Source organism: Sardina pilchardus, chromosome 13, assembly GCF_963854185.1.
Source record: "Sardina pilchardus chromosome 13, fSarPil1.1, whole genome shotgun sequence".
NCBI classification, from domain to species: domain Eukaryota; kingdom Metazoa; phylum Chordata; class Actinopteri; order Clupeiformes; family Clupeidae; genus Sardina; species Sardina pilchardus.
The window spans coordinates 31438958-31455580 of NC_085006.1; the positions used below are offsets into that span (position 1 = coordinate 31438958).

The window sequence follows — 16623 nt, forward strand, 5'->3', positions numbered from 1 at the left end:
GGGCTGGGACGTTACAACAGTAGCACATGTTATCTGTCACTGGGGGGGGGAGTTTGAGGGGCGAGCGTTTGAGTGGCGACGACATGGCTGGTGCTCAGGCTGGTGTGGTGGCGCGGCGGCTGGTTAAGCGGCGGAGGGGCTGGTGTGGTGGCGGCTGGTTAAGTGGCGGAGGGGCTGGTGGCGGCTGGTTAAGTGGCGGAGGGGCTGGGTGGTGGTGCTGGTCCCTGGTCCCTGGTCTCTGCCCACGGAGCATCTGTCCATCACCACATCACATCACATCACGCAGAGACGCGCACGCCACGCTCGCTCTCCCTCTCCCTCCCCCTCCGTGAGAGTCACGTGACCTCGGCCCACCACTGCTCTCCTGATCCGCACGCTGCTGGCTGTCTCCCCCGCAGGGGGACGGGACGGGATGGGGGGGGATGGAGGGACGGGATGGGGGGGGGGATGGAGGGACGGGATGGGGGCATCTCTTGTTTATCACCGACTAGGAGCCAACTGCCTGCCGGCAATATCCTCCAAGGGGCCATTATGAGAGTGCCAACGACTGCCAAGCAAGAATGCGGGTCACTTATGAGCAGTGAGGGATCCTCCTGTCCTACACCGCCCCCCATACACACATATACACACACACAGATGTGCACACACACACACACACACACACACACACACACACACACACACACACACACACACACACACACACACACACACACACACACACACACACACACACACACACACACACACACACACACACACACACACACCCTCCCCGTTACAAATCCACTGCCGTCTTTACAGCTGCTGTGGCCTGGGGTGGAGAGCTGCTGCTCGGTAACCAAATGGACGCGTCCTTATTAGCCTGCTGATATCCGTGTCAGCCGGGCAATTTTCTGATGAATTGTAATGGACGTATTTATGGCCGCGCCAGCTGTTGGTCCGAGCGGAGCGGTGCGGTGCGGCGCGGCGCGGCCTCATTGGCATGTGCATATCTTCTCCTAGTAATCCCGGCACGGCTCCAGAGACGAGGAGCAGCGGCCGCTCGGAGCCCACAGAACTCAGAAGCACAGAAGACAGAAGACAGAAGGCAGCGTCGTCCTCTAGCCTGCGTCTAGCCTACATGAAACACTACATGCACTGTGTCCCATTACAGGAGCATCGAGCATGTAACACGCAATTAGCACACTGATATTGCCAGCAGGAGGAAAGGCCGAGAAACCCATCATCTGTCACCTTGTGCTTATGTGCCACTGGAGGCATGTTTGAAAGGGAGGAAATTACATACGGGGAGGAAATGACATATGTCTGTTGGGAATACGGTACAGGAAACAATAAATGGAGGTGTTGGTAGACGATGGAAACATGAGGGGGGGGGGGGAGGGGGCTCCTCAGTGAATCACTGTAATTAAGCACGTCATGCTGTGCAGAGGAATATCAAGCTGTGGTGGTGAGATGAACACTCAGGGGTCAATACCAACCCCAGTCCTGCCTGATATCATATAGGTCAGGACTGGCCCACTGGAGGGCTTTCACACAGACACAGGCTGGTTTCATCAGAACAAAAGCCCTGTGCAATAGCACCACAGGATAGAGACTGAAGCCCTCCGGACTCCACCCAAATATAAATCAAACACAACAAGGTCTCGTCTGCACAGCCCTTCTCTTTCTCTCGCATCGAGGGGAGCTCATTTAGCTTGGTTAACACTGCCACCTAGTGGAGAGTACTGGAATGTTTTTTTAATCATAAGGCAGAAAAAGGCCCTCCTCCCTTTTGAGTTGGTGTCAGTGTGATCACACCTGACTGGGGATGGATAAATATAATCTTCCATTCTCTCTTCCCGCTGAGGCATCTGTGTGAGTAGAGAGGGTGAGAGACAGCGGTTCAGACACACACAGACAGACACACTGTATTTTGTTGCTCCTCTAAGCTCTCAAGGCATCACACAGAGAGAATGGTAGGGCCTTGGCTACTACCGTTTCAAAACCTGTGGTTATTGCCACTCTAAGATAAGACATCCCAGGGAAACTATTTCCAGAGGTCGACTCGGATCCGTTAGCTTGATGTATAACGTCGTCTCCGTGCGGGCAGGCTGTTTATTGTGATGCTGCAGTGTCATCCCTTCCTCGCGCCCGGGAGGGCGGAGCGGATTTCATCTAAAGCCCCACTGAGCTCAACTGACTGTTTACTTCGCGCCAAGGTGGGCGACTGATAAAAATCTGGCCGATAAATCACAGCCCGAGCACACGGAGGAGCCTGCAGCGAATTAATCTTGTTTACATAACAGGCGTCTTTAGCGAGAGCGGCAGGAGTTATTAAAAGGGGAGGGGAAAAAACGAAAAGCCCATCTCCTTCGTCTCCGGGTGAGACAGGCGAGAGAGAGCGAGGTGCTGAATTTTGAGAAGGCAGTAAAGCTCTGACCCGAGTGAACCTATTTCGCTGCAAATAATAAAGATGGGTTTTACGTGCACTGCACATAGCTGTGGGCGTGCGCAGTGCACACACTTCATAGATTTCAGCTCCACGAAGACAGCCTCGGTGTTTCATATCACGGACGCCTGTGTCAACATAATGGGCAAAACAGAAGAGTCTCTGCTCACTCCCACCTCAGAAACACCAAAATAGCACTAACAGATTTGGCCATAAAACCTCATTCGTATACTTTTATCTCATTTCATTTAGACTCAAATTATGAGGGAAGTCCGCACATTAATGTTTTAAACATCGACATAATTTAATGTATTCATTAATTAACCATTTAGACTACAAATGATGAACACTGTTGATGACATAATGTCAACTTATGAATTATCTTACATTTATTTTCACTTTGCACCCAATATATGTGCTTGGAGGAATTGTCTAATGAACTTCTCGTGAAACACACTTTCTGTCTCTTATTAATATGAACAATCTACTAATATTTATGAGATTTGTGAATTGCAATTGAAGCATAAACATTCTTGGACATCTTATCCAACCCTAACACACAAAAACACATTAAACTGTTGTCACAACAATCCAATCTACTGTAACTCATCATGGCACATCGTAACGAACACTGCGGTGAACTGACAGAAAACCCTTTTTTATGCCCATGTTGAAAATTCATAGATACACGTGCAGCAGGTGTTTTACTGTTATCTGTACATTGTTCATTACTCAGCTGAAAAAATACCATTGTGGTATTAACAATAAAATACTGTTTTACAAAAACAAATCAGTGGTTTCTCATATTTCCTTATCAGGACACCAAACTCCCCAGACTATGTGGGATTAATTCATCAATGACTATTAGTCACTGATGTCATTGATGACGATCTATTGAGGTGATCATGAAAGATAGAGGGAATCAGATGAATATGTTCACAGCAATCAACACGTGGCCCAGCCATCACAGCCTGTTCCATCCATCCGTCTAAAATCACTTATTCATTAGACTTCACCTGCAATTAAGTTTAGTTGGTTGTTCACTGATATGGTCGCCTGGCAGGCCGCTAGGCTGCGTCTAGATTTCTAGGCTACTGATATGAATATGGCACATTTGCAGTGGAAAACAAAAGACTCATGGCATGTCATTACAATGTTTTAACAATGGAACTAAGTAGATCAGGACAACATGCTAGAGGAGGTCAAATCCAGGAATTCTGGGGTAGTTTCCCTTTAAAAAAAAAAAAAGAAAAAAAAGAATGACCCAAATCAATAAACTATTACCAAAACAGTTGGTGATTAATTTAATAGTTGACAACTAATCGATTAATTGATGCAGCCCTAATAGTTTGGACCAAAAGTGCTCATATCAATGGCCAATATAAATATCAATGGCCATTTTGATTCATGGTGCATTTGTGTTGGACCAATAGGTTTCTTCTACCTAGAAATGACATATCAGCAGCACAGGACAAAGAAGTCATACATCGTGCTCGAGAGGTATATGAAAGAAAACAAATATTTCAAGTAAAAAATTAGAAATATTTATTCCAAGTAATTTTGGAATAAAAATGTTCCATGGTTATGAACAGTCATGGCCTAACACGGCACACGTCTACACAACCTCTTTCTCAGGAATGACGTGGCAGTTGAACCTCTCACTGAAGCTCTCTAGGAGGTGTGGCGTGGCTTCGGCAGCTGTGACATCCCGGCCCAGCTCCAGACTGAGCGAGGTGACCCCTTTACCCACAATCCCACATGGCACTATGTTGTCAAACCAGTTCATCTCAGTGTTGCAGTTCAGAGCAATGCCGTGAGACGTGATGTACCTGCCGCAGTGAATACCTGCGAAGAGAAACAAATGAAGCACACACGTATGATGTCGTAATTGACATAACAGTATTGCGCAAACAAAAGTGGAGTTTAATGTGATAACTGAACAAAACGGTTTGAGGATTTATGCTCAATACAAAGAGGATCAAATAATAAAACTACAAAAACATACTAGAGGCCGAAACATTTTGCACGCTGGCAATGATTTGCTGAAAGAGCTGCAGGTTCCCAATGGCCACCGTTGTGCCCTTGACTCCCAGACGCTCTGGACTAACTGTACGTTGTACTGTAATAACTGTAAGCTTTGGATAATTGCCGAGAGAAGCACGCTCAAACTCCAAAAGATCTCTTTGCTTCTTCGGGTGCGCGTTAAAGTACAAAAGAACCGCAAAAAAAAAAAGAAAAAAAGTAAAAAGGATGAACTAGTGAGTGCGGTTCTTTCGCACATAAGCTTTGGATAAAGGCATCAGCCAAATTAATAAGTAGTAATAAGTAGTAGTAACTAGTAAGACACACAGGCATCAATTGTATGCAAGTGTCAAGCAATCGCCTTGTCTTTCTTTTTGCTAGGTCAACTCACCTATGGCACAGATCTTGTTGTCCCCGACCCAGACGCCCGTGTCTGGAGAGGTAGCCGCTTTTATCCCAAATTTAGCACAGAGTCCAATTACAGTCTTCTCCAGTTCGCACACATACCACCTCACACTCTTCTTGAAGCAGCCGAGGTTGAGGATCGGGTAGCAAACCAGCTGACCGGGTCCGTGGAAAGTAATGAGGCCCCCCCGATTAGTGCGGAAGAATTCTGCGCCCAGACCTTTCAGTCTTTCCTCCTCCTCAGGCGGGTATGGCGCTTGTCTGATGCCGATCGTGTACACTGGGTGATGCTGGCACAGGAGTAACGTGTTGGGAACATCTGATGATTTGTCCAGGTGCTGACGGACATGCTTTTGTTGCACCTGTAGTGCCTGTCCATAGGATATGCGACCCAAGTTCACCACCCGAACTGCAGTCTTTCCTAGTGTCATTCTGGAAAAAAGTAAATACAGAGTGACTTCTTTAAAGAAGAAAATAGGATATGAAAATGGATTAGAAAAAAAACGACATGTAGGCTAGGACCTACTGTACGTCTGTACAGGGAAGGTTATATCATACTGGCTACACAATCATGCATAGGTTGCAAGTGGGCTATGGACTTTGAGCTGTGTATTGTCATGGTCAACAAAGATAGCAGTGGCACATGCATTTAAGTTGCCGTCCAAAGAGTAACATCGAAACGTAATGAGCACCAGCTTTGATATCTGTCACTGGAGGTTAATAGTAAGCAGCCGAACCTGATTTGCCTGAGAATGTCAATGAGTCGCTTACCTGTCGTCGTCAAGTTAATTTAGCGTACTAAAAGTTATAAAACTGACATCGTCAGACATGCAAAATGTATGAGACATTTAGTCATATTTAACAACGTTGCGTAAGGAAGAGTCTCGGGTTACAAAGACAGATATTTATGTTATTTCGCCAACTGTCACTGTGACCATTCTGATTCACAGGACGCCGCCATTGCTCTTCTTCTTCTTCTTCTTCCTTAGTGTTTAACGGCAGCTGGCATCCAATTTGTTGCATTGCTGCCACCTCTAGGTCCAGTTCGTTACTGCGTTAGATTCTTTTTATGAGGCCGGTGTCTCTCAAGTATTTAAAAAGCCAACACTTTCCCTTCCCCATTGCTCCCATTTCTAAAATGTTTCTCACTGACATTTCTTCCATACCCAGTTTCCTGAGTTCTGTAATAAGTTCCAGCCTTTCTTCATGATAGCTCGTACAGGCAATGAGAACATGGTGAACTGTCTCTGGCTGTTGGCACTCAACGCACAATCCACTCTGGTGCTTTCCTAAAAGGAAAAGTGTGTTATTAAGGTGGGTAGGCTATGTCCTATTCTCAACCTAGTAATAGTGACTTCATCCTTCCTTTTCCCCCCTCTACTCTTACAGGTTACTGATTCAGTCACTCTGCTAGCTATTGAGAATAAATGTCACCCCTTGCTCTCTTGCTCCCATTGTTGCTGCCATTTTAAGTTAACTTGTTTCCACACAATACACTTGCCTTCTGCTTTTGACAAAGCTATATTGACATCCACACTTTCTTTGGTACTTTGGGGTTAACTGTAACCATTTTTGAGGCCGTTTAAAACGTGCATCAAATCACACAATTTGGTCGTTTTGGGTGTCGTAGCGTGTAATAAAGGTCGTCAACAATCAAATTGACTACTTTTAAAATTAATTTGAAGAGTTTAAGAGGAGAGTTTTTGGTTTTCTTCTAGCTTGGGTAAGCAGGAGGATAGAATTTAGCAATTGCTGCCAACATAGGCTAGCCTACTGTCAAAAACATCCTTGTGTGCGGATGACGGTCTGATTCAAGCAGGAGGGTAGAATTTGGCGAATTTGGCGGCAGCTGCTGCCAAAATAGGCCTACTGTGGGGGAAAAACATCCTTGCGGTTTTGACACCACATAATAAACTCAACAAGGTAGCCCAGGTGCTGGCGAGCCATACCTCTGCGGACCTGGTTTCTCCACACTATACTTTTGCCCCGGCCGCAATCGCTGCCAATCCTTCTTCTCCTCCTCTTCAGATGAAGAAATAAAAAAGAACGAGTCGATTTGACAATTACAACTTTTCTTACAATCCCTCCAACAGGCCACCTACAAGACAGGCTCAGCAGCCTCATACTGTAGCCTAGGCATACTGTATTGCTACGGGACCCGACGTCGGCGGATAGGCTACTATGAGCGCGATTGGCAAGACAACTAGAAATTCTTCTTTTAAACTCTTCAAACGAATGAAAAAAGTAGTCAGTTTGATCGTCGACAACCTTTATTACAACCCACGACACCCAAAACGACCACATTGTGTGATTTGGTGCGTTTTCAACAGCCTCAGAAAATGGTTACAGTTAACCCCAAAGTACCCTTTCTTTTTTAACAGCTTTTTTGGCTAGTTCGTCCACCCTCTCATTCATTGCAATGCCAATATGAGCAGGAACCCACATCAATGTTACCTCAACACCTTTCCTTGCCACCTCCCTTATAGCCATAAGGATGTCATACACTAAGTCTTGACGACTTCTGGACTGGCCTGTCCCAACACTCCTCACTGCTGAGACAGCATCACTGCAAATCAGTACTTTATGATTATTTAACTGAACTGCCCACTGTACTGCCATTAAGATAGCATATAGCTCCACTGTGAACACATTCAAAAAGTCTGCAGTTCTCTTAAATGACTCAACGTTCCATCCTTTAACAGCAAATGCTGCTCCAGTGGCATCTACCTCTGGGTCTTTTGACCCATCAGTAAATATCTGAATGTGACCTGGGTATTTCTCCGCTACTTGGGCGTAAAACTCACTGACTAGATCTACATTACTGTCTTCAGCTTTTAAGTCAAGTAAGCTTACGTCAACTTTAGGCACCTCTAATTGCCACAAGGGAATTGAAGGCCATAGTACCACAGGACAGAAGATCTTATCGTATACAGCCATCTCCTTTGCTACCTCATCACCTGCCCACCCAAAACTTGGTAGTACTGCCACTTCTCTCTCCCAACTTGGCTGACACACTAATTTAACTGGTCGATTGTCTCTTTGGCCCGCCATATTTATCCAATAATTGGACTGCAGATGCTTCCGGCGGAGACTGAGAGGCATTTCTCCTGTCTCCACCTGAAGGGCACATATGGGAGATGACTTCACCACTCCTGTACATATTCTGAGAGCACTAGCCTGAACTAGGTCTAGCCTAGCCAGAACCGTTCTGGAGGCAGATCCATACACCAGGCTACCATACTCCATTCTTGACCTTATCAGGTACACATACATTTGTTTTAAGGATGCCATATCAGCCCCCCATTCTGTTCCTGCAAGACATCTCATTATATTCATGACCTTTTTGCACTTGTCAACCACTTTCCCTATATGGCACCTCCATGTCAACCTAGTGTCAAAAAATACACCCAAAAATGTAAAGCTGTTCACCCTTTCCAAGTCATTGCCATACAGGGACAGTCTTATTTCCTCCCCAATCTTCTTTCTAGTAAAAAACATAGCCTTAGTCTTTTCTACAGAAAACCTAAAGCCCCATCTCCTGCCCCACCCTTCCACCTGATTTACAGCTTCTTGAACCTTCTTCACAATAAAACTTACATTCTTCCCCCTTTTCCACAAACTTCCATCATCTGCAAAAAGAGACTTGCCAATCCCTGGATGGACATCTGAAAATACGTCATTTATCATGATGTTAAATAGTATAGGGCTTATTACACTCCCTTGAGGAGTACCGTTATCTACCAGACATTTCCTTGAAATTTCTGAACCTATTCTCACCTGTATGCTTCTCTCACTTAAGAAGTCCATAACCCAGTTAAACATATTGCCTCTTACCCCCATCATGTGCATTTTAATCAAAAGGCCATCTACCCACAGCATATCATATGCTTTTTCTACATCTAATACTGCCACCACAGTTTCTTTGCTTATTTGAGCTTTCCTTATCTCATCCTCCAAACATACTATTGAGTCAATACTAAGCGTTACTTTGACACACAGCTGTTGAACTTCAATTTGTGTGGCTGTGAAAACAATAAGTTGTGCACATATAAAAGGGGGGTGAAATGGAATCCTTAGAAGGTCTACTTTCAGAAAATATATAGTTGTTTATACCGAATTCGCCTTTGTGGGTACCAGGCCATACCAAAGGTGTACCGAGTCACATAATAGGCCTGCCATTGACACACAGCTGTTGAACTTCAAATTGTGTGGCTGTGAAAACAATAAGTTGTGCATAGGTAAAAGGGGGGTGAAATGGAATCCTTAGAAAGTCTACTTTCAGAAAATATATAGATGTTTATACCGAATTCGCCTTTGTGGGTACCAGGCCATACTAAGCGTGTACCGAGTCACATACTAAGCGTTACTTTGACACACAGCTGTTGAACTTCAATTTGTGTGGCTGTGAAAACAATAAGTTGTGCATATATAAAAGGGGGGTGAAATGGAATCCTTAGAAGGTCTACTTTCAGAAAATATATAGTTGTTTATACCGATTTCGCCTTTGTGGGTACCAGGCCATACCAAAGGTGTACCGAGTCACATAATAGGCCTGCCATTGACACACAGCTGTTGAACTTCAAATTGTGTGGCTGTGAAAACAATAAGTTGTGCATATCTAAAAGGGGGGTGAAATGGAACCCTTAGAAGGTCTACTTTTAAAAAATATATAGATGTTTATACCGAATTCGCCTTTGTGGGTACCAGGCCATACTAAGCGTGTACCGAGTCACATACTAAGCGTTACTTTGACACACAGATGTTGAACTTCAAATTGTGCGGCTGTGAAAACAATAAGTTGTGCATATATATAAGGGGGGTGAAATGGAATCCTGAGAAGGTCTACTTTCAGAAAATATATAGATGTTTATACCAAATTCGCCTTTGTGGGTACCAGGCCATACTAAGCGTGTACCGAGTCATATACTAAGCATTACTTTGACACACACTGTTGAAATTCAAATTGTGTGGCTGTGAAAATAATAAGTTGTGCATGTGTAAAAGGGGGGTGAAATGGAATCCTTGGAAGGTCTACTTTCGGAAAATATATAGATGTTTATACCAAATTCGCCTTTGTGGGTACCAGGCCATAGCGTGTACCGAGTCACATAGACTGTATACCCTGTCGATGGTGTCGATTACCTGTCGACCCTCTGGAGTCTAAAAAACTGAAAAACTGCTCCAAACACACATCTCAATCTCTGCTAGTTTTTGTCCTAGAAGCATATAAGTGACACCATTAGAAACCTTTAATCAACTTGTAAATGACCACTATTGAGTAATGTATGCTGTTAATGAAATAATTCATGAAATAATTATGGGTGGTTGATACTAATGTGCTAATGTTAATGCTTTGTGTAAATGTTTAAAAAACTTATTTGCAAATATCTTGTATTTTGTATGTGCCTATAATTTGTATGTGATTGACCGGATTGACCAGAAATGCTGTACACCTGTGACGTTGACGTTTGTCCTTTTGGTGCTGCCGTAGTTTGCACAAGGGGAAGAGGAGCTTTTAAAAGGTAGCTGGCGGGTGTGAATGGTACGCAGCTGTGTTTGGGCCTACATGATTTTACCAGATATGTTTGTTTCATTGATGAATTGAAATAACTTGACGCCCGTTCAAGGGGGCAGGCATATTCCCGGAAGTAGAAACACGAAATGAGCTGGTGATCAACACTCTGCTAACTCCCTTGGACGGCCATAGATTTCAGATTTTTTTGCGATCCCATAACTTCATGTAACATGTGCCCTTTGTCTCCCTTATAGCTTCTGTGTATTCTATATAGGGTATCGAAGGCAAAATTAATTCACTTCTTCCCCGTATATTACGTTGGTTTCCCGTAAAGAAGTATTTTAGCATGTCTGTTGTAGGGAAGCTAACGTTCGCCCGTAATGTTTGGATAAGAAGCTGAGTGAGCCTGCACGAAAACCATGACGGAGAGTCATTCGCAAGATCAGTGAAAATGCGTGTAGCCTACGGTAGCCTACTGTTTGATATGGTAAAGCATTACCTAGAGGCAAGTACACATAATAATAATATTAAAAAACGAACGTTAACAATTTCAGAGGTTTTCGATCTATCAGACGAGTTACAGCAGGCTAACGTCTGCGAGTCTGCGCAGTACGATGAACAGGAAACGAATTTTTGTTTCAGCCCCCTCTCATTGAGAACGACGGAGTCTGTTTGTCCATTTCTTTTAGGTCTATGCGCCCGTTTCATGACGGAAGAAAGGACTATTGTAATTGCATTCCTTGGTGAGCGCAGCGAGGTACGATACGTTTTCATTCTTAATTGTTTGCACATACGTGTGATCCATTTTGCTGTGTATTTATTAATGTTTGCAGTCCTAAATGTTTTAATATATTGACGTTTGCATTCGTGGAAATGAGTGTGTGAAATGTTTGTTTGTATGTATGTTTTCAATGCAGTTTTCACGGTGCTAAGGTGACGATGGATTAAACGTCATGCTTGTTTGGCGAACTAAATAAAGAACACCTTTATGCATCAGTCGAGACTCTCTTTCTTGGATCCAAGGGCTGCTACAGTGAAAACTCGACGCAACATCTGAGTCATCTGCCATGCTTCACGCCGTCTTCGTTCTGGAGGTTGCCATCGTTTGTTCCACGCATCCAGGCAAGGTCGTAAATTGGTGGAACGTTTAGCAGAGACTACAGATGCGGTGAGAGACTTTGGTTACGACAAAACAAAAAAAAAACAAAAAAAAGAGGAAAGAAAACGAACTGTTTGCCTACATGTCCACATCCTGATTCATACTAACTGGTTCTCATGTTTGTGAATGAACTGTGAAATATGAGAGGCTTACACATATGAAATTTTTAATGGTTTATTTTCACTTTTAGAGCTTAACTTGTGAAATGTGATGAAATTGTATGGTAACAAGTGTTAGGCTACATCTCGAAATTTAGCCACTATAATTCTTCTTAAGCTGTCTTGAATATTTAAAATGTTCTTGGTAGCCTAGGCTACTTCATTGCTGTTTGAGTAGGCCAATCTTATAAGTGAACAGTGTTGGGTTATACTGCCATCTTATAGCCACTGCTTTCTGAATCACTCTAAGCTAGGCCTTAATTAGTGATACAAACATGTCTGTGTCAGGAGAAAAGGAAAAGTCCACTGAGGAGAAAGATCTAAGCCCTGATGAACCTTCAACAGATGAGAAATCTATTCATGGGTTTCATCAGGTCCCTTTCCACAGGTGTATTAATCAAGCACCATGCAGGCTGCATTCATAATCAAGGTGCTTGATTGTATACACCTGTGGAAAGGGACCTGATGAAACCCATGAATAGGCCCAAAAGAAACAGCCTCTCGTGAACGAAAGCTTACAGAAAAAGGTAAACAAATGCGCGAAGAGGAAGCTAAAAAACACACAAAGGCATTCTTGAGAGCTTATGAATCTTGGAAGCAGATAGCACGAGAAGTTAGAACTAAGCTTAAGAAATTCTGTTTGAAGGAAGATCTTGATAAAATAAACCAATATATTCAGAGTGGATATGACCAAGTAAATCAAAGTTATCAACCAATTCAGCGTAATTCTCTTAGCACGCCAGAGATTCTGCAGAAATTGGATGCTTGTAACACACTGACATCAGACATATGTGACCTAGTGAGTAAACGGTTGGATGTAGGCCTAGTTCAAGAGACCTTTAAAGAAGAAGCTGAAAAAGAAAGAGTGCGAATGATTTTAAGTCGTGAAGAATATAAATCTGTCTTTGGTGGAACAAGCACTGAAACTGTTATTTCAGAAGATAATCTGTCAAACACAAGCTCTAAGGCCTCTAGCAAGCGGGCAGATGCGGAAGCAGATCTTGCAGCCAAAGTAGAACAGGCAAAGTCTATTGAAGAGATACAAGTTCAACATGCCAAACTTATTAAGCTGCAAAGTGAATGGAAACTCCATGAGTCACAAATGTTGATCGAGATGAAGCAGAAACAGGCAGAAGTGGAGCTGAAGCTAGAAGAGGAAAAAACAAAGCTAAGAATGTTGCAAGCAAGCATGGACGTGAAGGTGGCTGCAGCTCGAGTTCGAACTTACACTAAACTAGAAGGTGATGTGGAGAACATGGTGGGAGAACCTAATACAGCATCTCTTGTCAGAACCACTCCGGCTACGTATTCAAACAGACAACTAGATACAGGAGCCCCTCTGTTCCAATCGCAATCATCTTCTCAGAGTGTAACAGCCAATTTGGCTGAAGCAATCGCAAGTTCATTAAGTCTAAATCGCCTGCCTGTTCCTGAACCAACCATGTTTGCTGGTGATCCTTTGACATTTGTTGATTTCTTGATGTCGTTCACGACTCTAATTGACAGGAAACATATCTCTGCTAGTGAAAAAATGCTCTACTTGAAAAGCTACCTTTCAGGAGAGGCACGGAAAGCTGTGGAAGGATTCTTTTACCGGAGCTCTGAGGATGCATATGAAGGTGCTTGGGCAGTTTTAAAGGACAGGTATGGAAATCCATTCATCGTGCAGAAAGCGTTTCGAGACAAGCTGATGAAATGGCCTAAGATTAGTCCTAATGATTCTCTGGCACTCAGAGACTTTGCAGACTTTTTACAGAGCTGTGTAGAAGCTATGCCCCATGTCAAAGGATTGGCCATTTTAAATGATTGTGAGGAAAACCATAAACTCTTGAGAAAATTACCAGATTGGATTGTACGCAAATGGAGCCGAGTCGTAGTAGAGCAGCTTGATGCATCTGGGGAATATCCAATCTTTGAACACTTTACTAAGTTTGTGATGAAGGAAGCTCGTATAGCCTGTAATCCCATCACCTCTTCCTTCTTGAGCTCCAGCTCAGTAGATGAAAAGCTCCCCAAGAGGGCAAAGGCCCTCAGTACAAGTGCCCAAACAAAACATCAGGCATTTAACTCAGAAAGCTCACCTCCCTTTAAGCCAAAGCTGCCATGCCCTGTCTGTAATGATGAGCTGCACGGCATCGCTAGGTGCCCAGTCTTTGCTGCTAAGTCTATGGGAGATAAAAAGGCGTTCATACATCAAAATTATCTATGCTTCGGATGTTTGCGTAAGGGACACATAACTAAAGACTGTAGAACACGCCATGTTTGTGGAGTGTGTAACCGGCGTCATCCAACCTGTTTACATGAGGAGAGAGAGAAGACGTCCGGTGACAGGGGGAGAAGTCTCATTACTGGTTCCATCGAAGGACAAGTAAATCAGGAAGTCCGCAAAGTTTTGTCCCACACAGTAACTCTGAATTCTTCTGCTACTTCAAGCATCGTCCCGGTTTTCTTGTCGTCAATGAAAGTACCTCAGAAGGAAATTCTTACCTATGCTCTCCTTGATACACAGAGTGATTCATCCTTTGTCCTGGAAGATCTTGTCAGAGAGCTGGATGTAGTTACTCAACCATTGCAATTGAAGCTTAGCACAATGACCGCTGTAGACACAGTTATAGCCAGTCAAAGCGTGGGTGGTTTGCTCATTCGAAGCTTTCATTCTGAAAATTACATACAGTTACGGCAAGCATACACGCGCGACTTTATTCCTGTTGATAAGTCTTGCATACCAACCAGGACCACAGCGTTGCAGTGGCCTCACCTTAAACATCTTGCAAATAACTTACCATCTCTTCAAGACTGTGAGGTGGGACTGTTAATTGGCTATGATTGTCCTTCAGCTTTAGCTCCCCTTGAGGTCATCACTGGTGGTGAAAATGAACCATTCGCACAGAAGACCGAGCTGGGATGGAGTATCATAGGAGCAGCTAATCCTCACATGGATAGGCAGGGAAGTCAAAGCTTCGTACACAGAGTTGCAGTGAGAGAGATGCCAGTCCCGTCAGCCGTTGACATCTTGAAGGTTTTGGAGTCTGACTTCAATGAGCGGAATTCTGAGGGTAAAAGTGTCTCACAAGATGATGTGCGCTTCATACAGATTCTTAGTGAAAACATCCAGCAGAAAGAGGACTGTCACTTGGAGATGCCTCTCCCATTTAAAGGCTATAATCCCCCGTCATTACCTAACAATAAGAAGTTGGCCATAATTCGCCTGCAGCACTTAAAGAGGAAGCTCAAGGCAAATCAACAGTTTTATGATCATTACAAGGCGTTCATGGAGGACGTGATCAACAAAGGTGACGCAGAGCCAGCCCCAGAGGTATCTGTCAGAGAGGTTGTTTGGTACATACCCCACCATGGTGTGTACCACCCGAAGAAACCTGGCAAATTGAGAGTTGTATTCGACTGTTCGGCTAAATTTTGTAGCATATCGTTGAATGATACTTTGCTGACAAGCCCCGATATGATCAATTCCTTGGTGGGAGTTCTCTGTCGTTTCAGAAAAGAGAAGGTGGCAGTCATCTGCGATATTGAAAGGATGTTCCATCAGTTCCTCGTTACACCTGAAAATCGCCGCTACTTGAGGTTTCTATGGTGGGAGCATGGAGACCTTGATTGTTAGCCTAAGGAATATCAGATGGCTGTCCATCTCTTCGGCGCCGCTTCCTCTCCAGGGTGCGCTAACTTTGGTCTGAAGTATCTTGCACAGCAATACAAGGCACAGTACCCCTCCGCAGCAGCATTTGTTGAAAATAGTTTCTATGTCGATGATGGGCTAGTGAGTGTTCCAACAGTTCAGGAGGCCTCTGAACTGATAGTTGAAGCACAAGAGTTGTGTAAAAGAGGGGGCCTACGACTCCACAAATTCAATTCGAATGAAAGTGAGGCTCTTCATTGTCTTGAGGCATCCGAAAGGGCTTCGAGGGTCGGACATCTTGCCCTCAATCCTGATTCAGCATCAGTAGAACATGCACTGGGTATTCAGTGGCTGATTGAAGATGACCGTTTTAGCTTTGATATAAACCTGAAAGACCGACCAGACACACGGCGTGGCATTCTATCAGTCATAGCTTCATTGTATGATCCTCTGGGCTTTGTAGCTCCATTTGTCCTGAGTGGAAAGTGCATTCTGCAAGAACTATGTCGTCGGAGCATTGGATGGGATGATCTACTCCCTGAGGACTTGCTTCCACGGTGGGAGGAATGGAAGACTGGTCTCCGAGGTCTTAAAGGAGTCTGGATCCCAAGATGTTATTTCCCACAAGACTTTGGCAAGGTTGTGAGGGTAGAATTGCACCACTTTGCAGACGCTAGTAGTGTAGGCTATGGTGCATGCTCTTATCTTAGATATAAGGATGTTCGGAACAAAATTCATTGCAGTTTCGTCATGGCGAAGGCTAGGGTTGCGCCATCAAAGATTACAAGCATTCCCCGTTTAGAACTTTCAGCTGCTGTGGTTGCAGCTAGATTGAGCAGCCTGCTGAAGTCAGAACTAAATATGAAGATTGACGAGGAATTCTTCTGGACAGATTCTCAAGTCACTCTAGCATACATAAACAATGAAGCAAGGAGATTCCACATCTTTGTGGCAAATCGTGTTCAGCTTATACGAGAGTACACCAATCCAAACCAGTGGCATCACGTCGATACTACAGAAAATCCAGCTGATCACGCCTCTAGGGGGCTCCATGCATCAGACATTTTAGCATCAACCTGGCTATCGGGTCCTGAATTTTTGTGGAAGGAAGAGATCAATCCGGAACCTACTTTGTCACCTGACCTATTGGTTGGTGACCCAGAGGTTAAAACTATTCAGACCTTTGCAATAAGAGTGATCGATTGTACAAACATGCTTGATCGTCTGTCTAGGTTATCCTCTTGGACAACACTTCTGAAGGTAGTGGCAAGAATTAAGAGACTGGCGTTTGGGCGAAAG

The 16623-nt window shown here is 44.1% G+C and overlaps 1 protein-coding gene across 1 annotated transcript; it reads right to left on the reverse strand.

Annotated features, from left to right (window-relative positions):
- Positions 1–2802: 2802 nt before the first annotated feature.
- On the reverse strand, positions 2803–5833 carry lipt2 (lipoyl(octanoyl) transferase 2). Its single transcript, XM_062553382.1, has 3 exons — positions 5630–5833; positions 4845–5290; positions 2803–4276 (listed from the first exon to the last, which is right to left on the reverse strand). Exons 2-3 carry the CDS (start codon positions 5287–5289, stop codon positions 4047–4049), a joined length of 675 nt encoding a protein of 224 aa, XP_062409366.1. The 5' UTR covers position 5290; positions 5630–5833; the 3' UTR covers positions 2803–4046.
- Positions 5834–16623: the final 10790 nt, after the last annotated feature.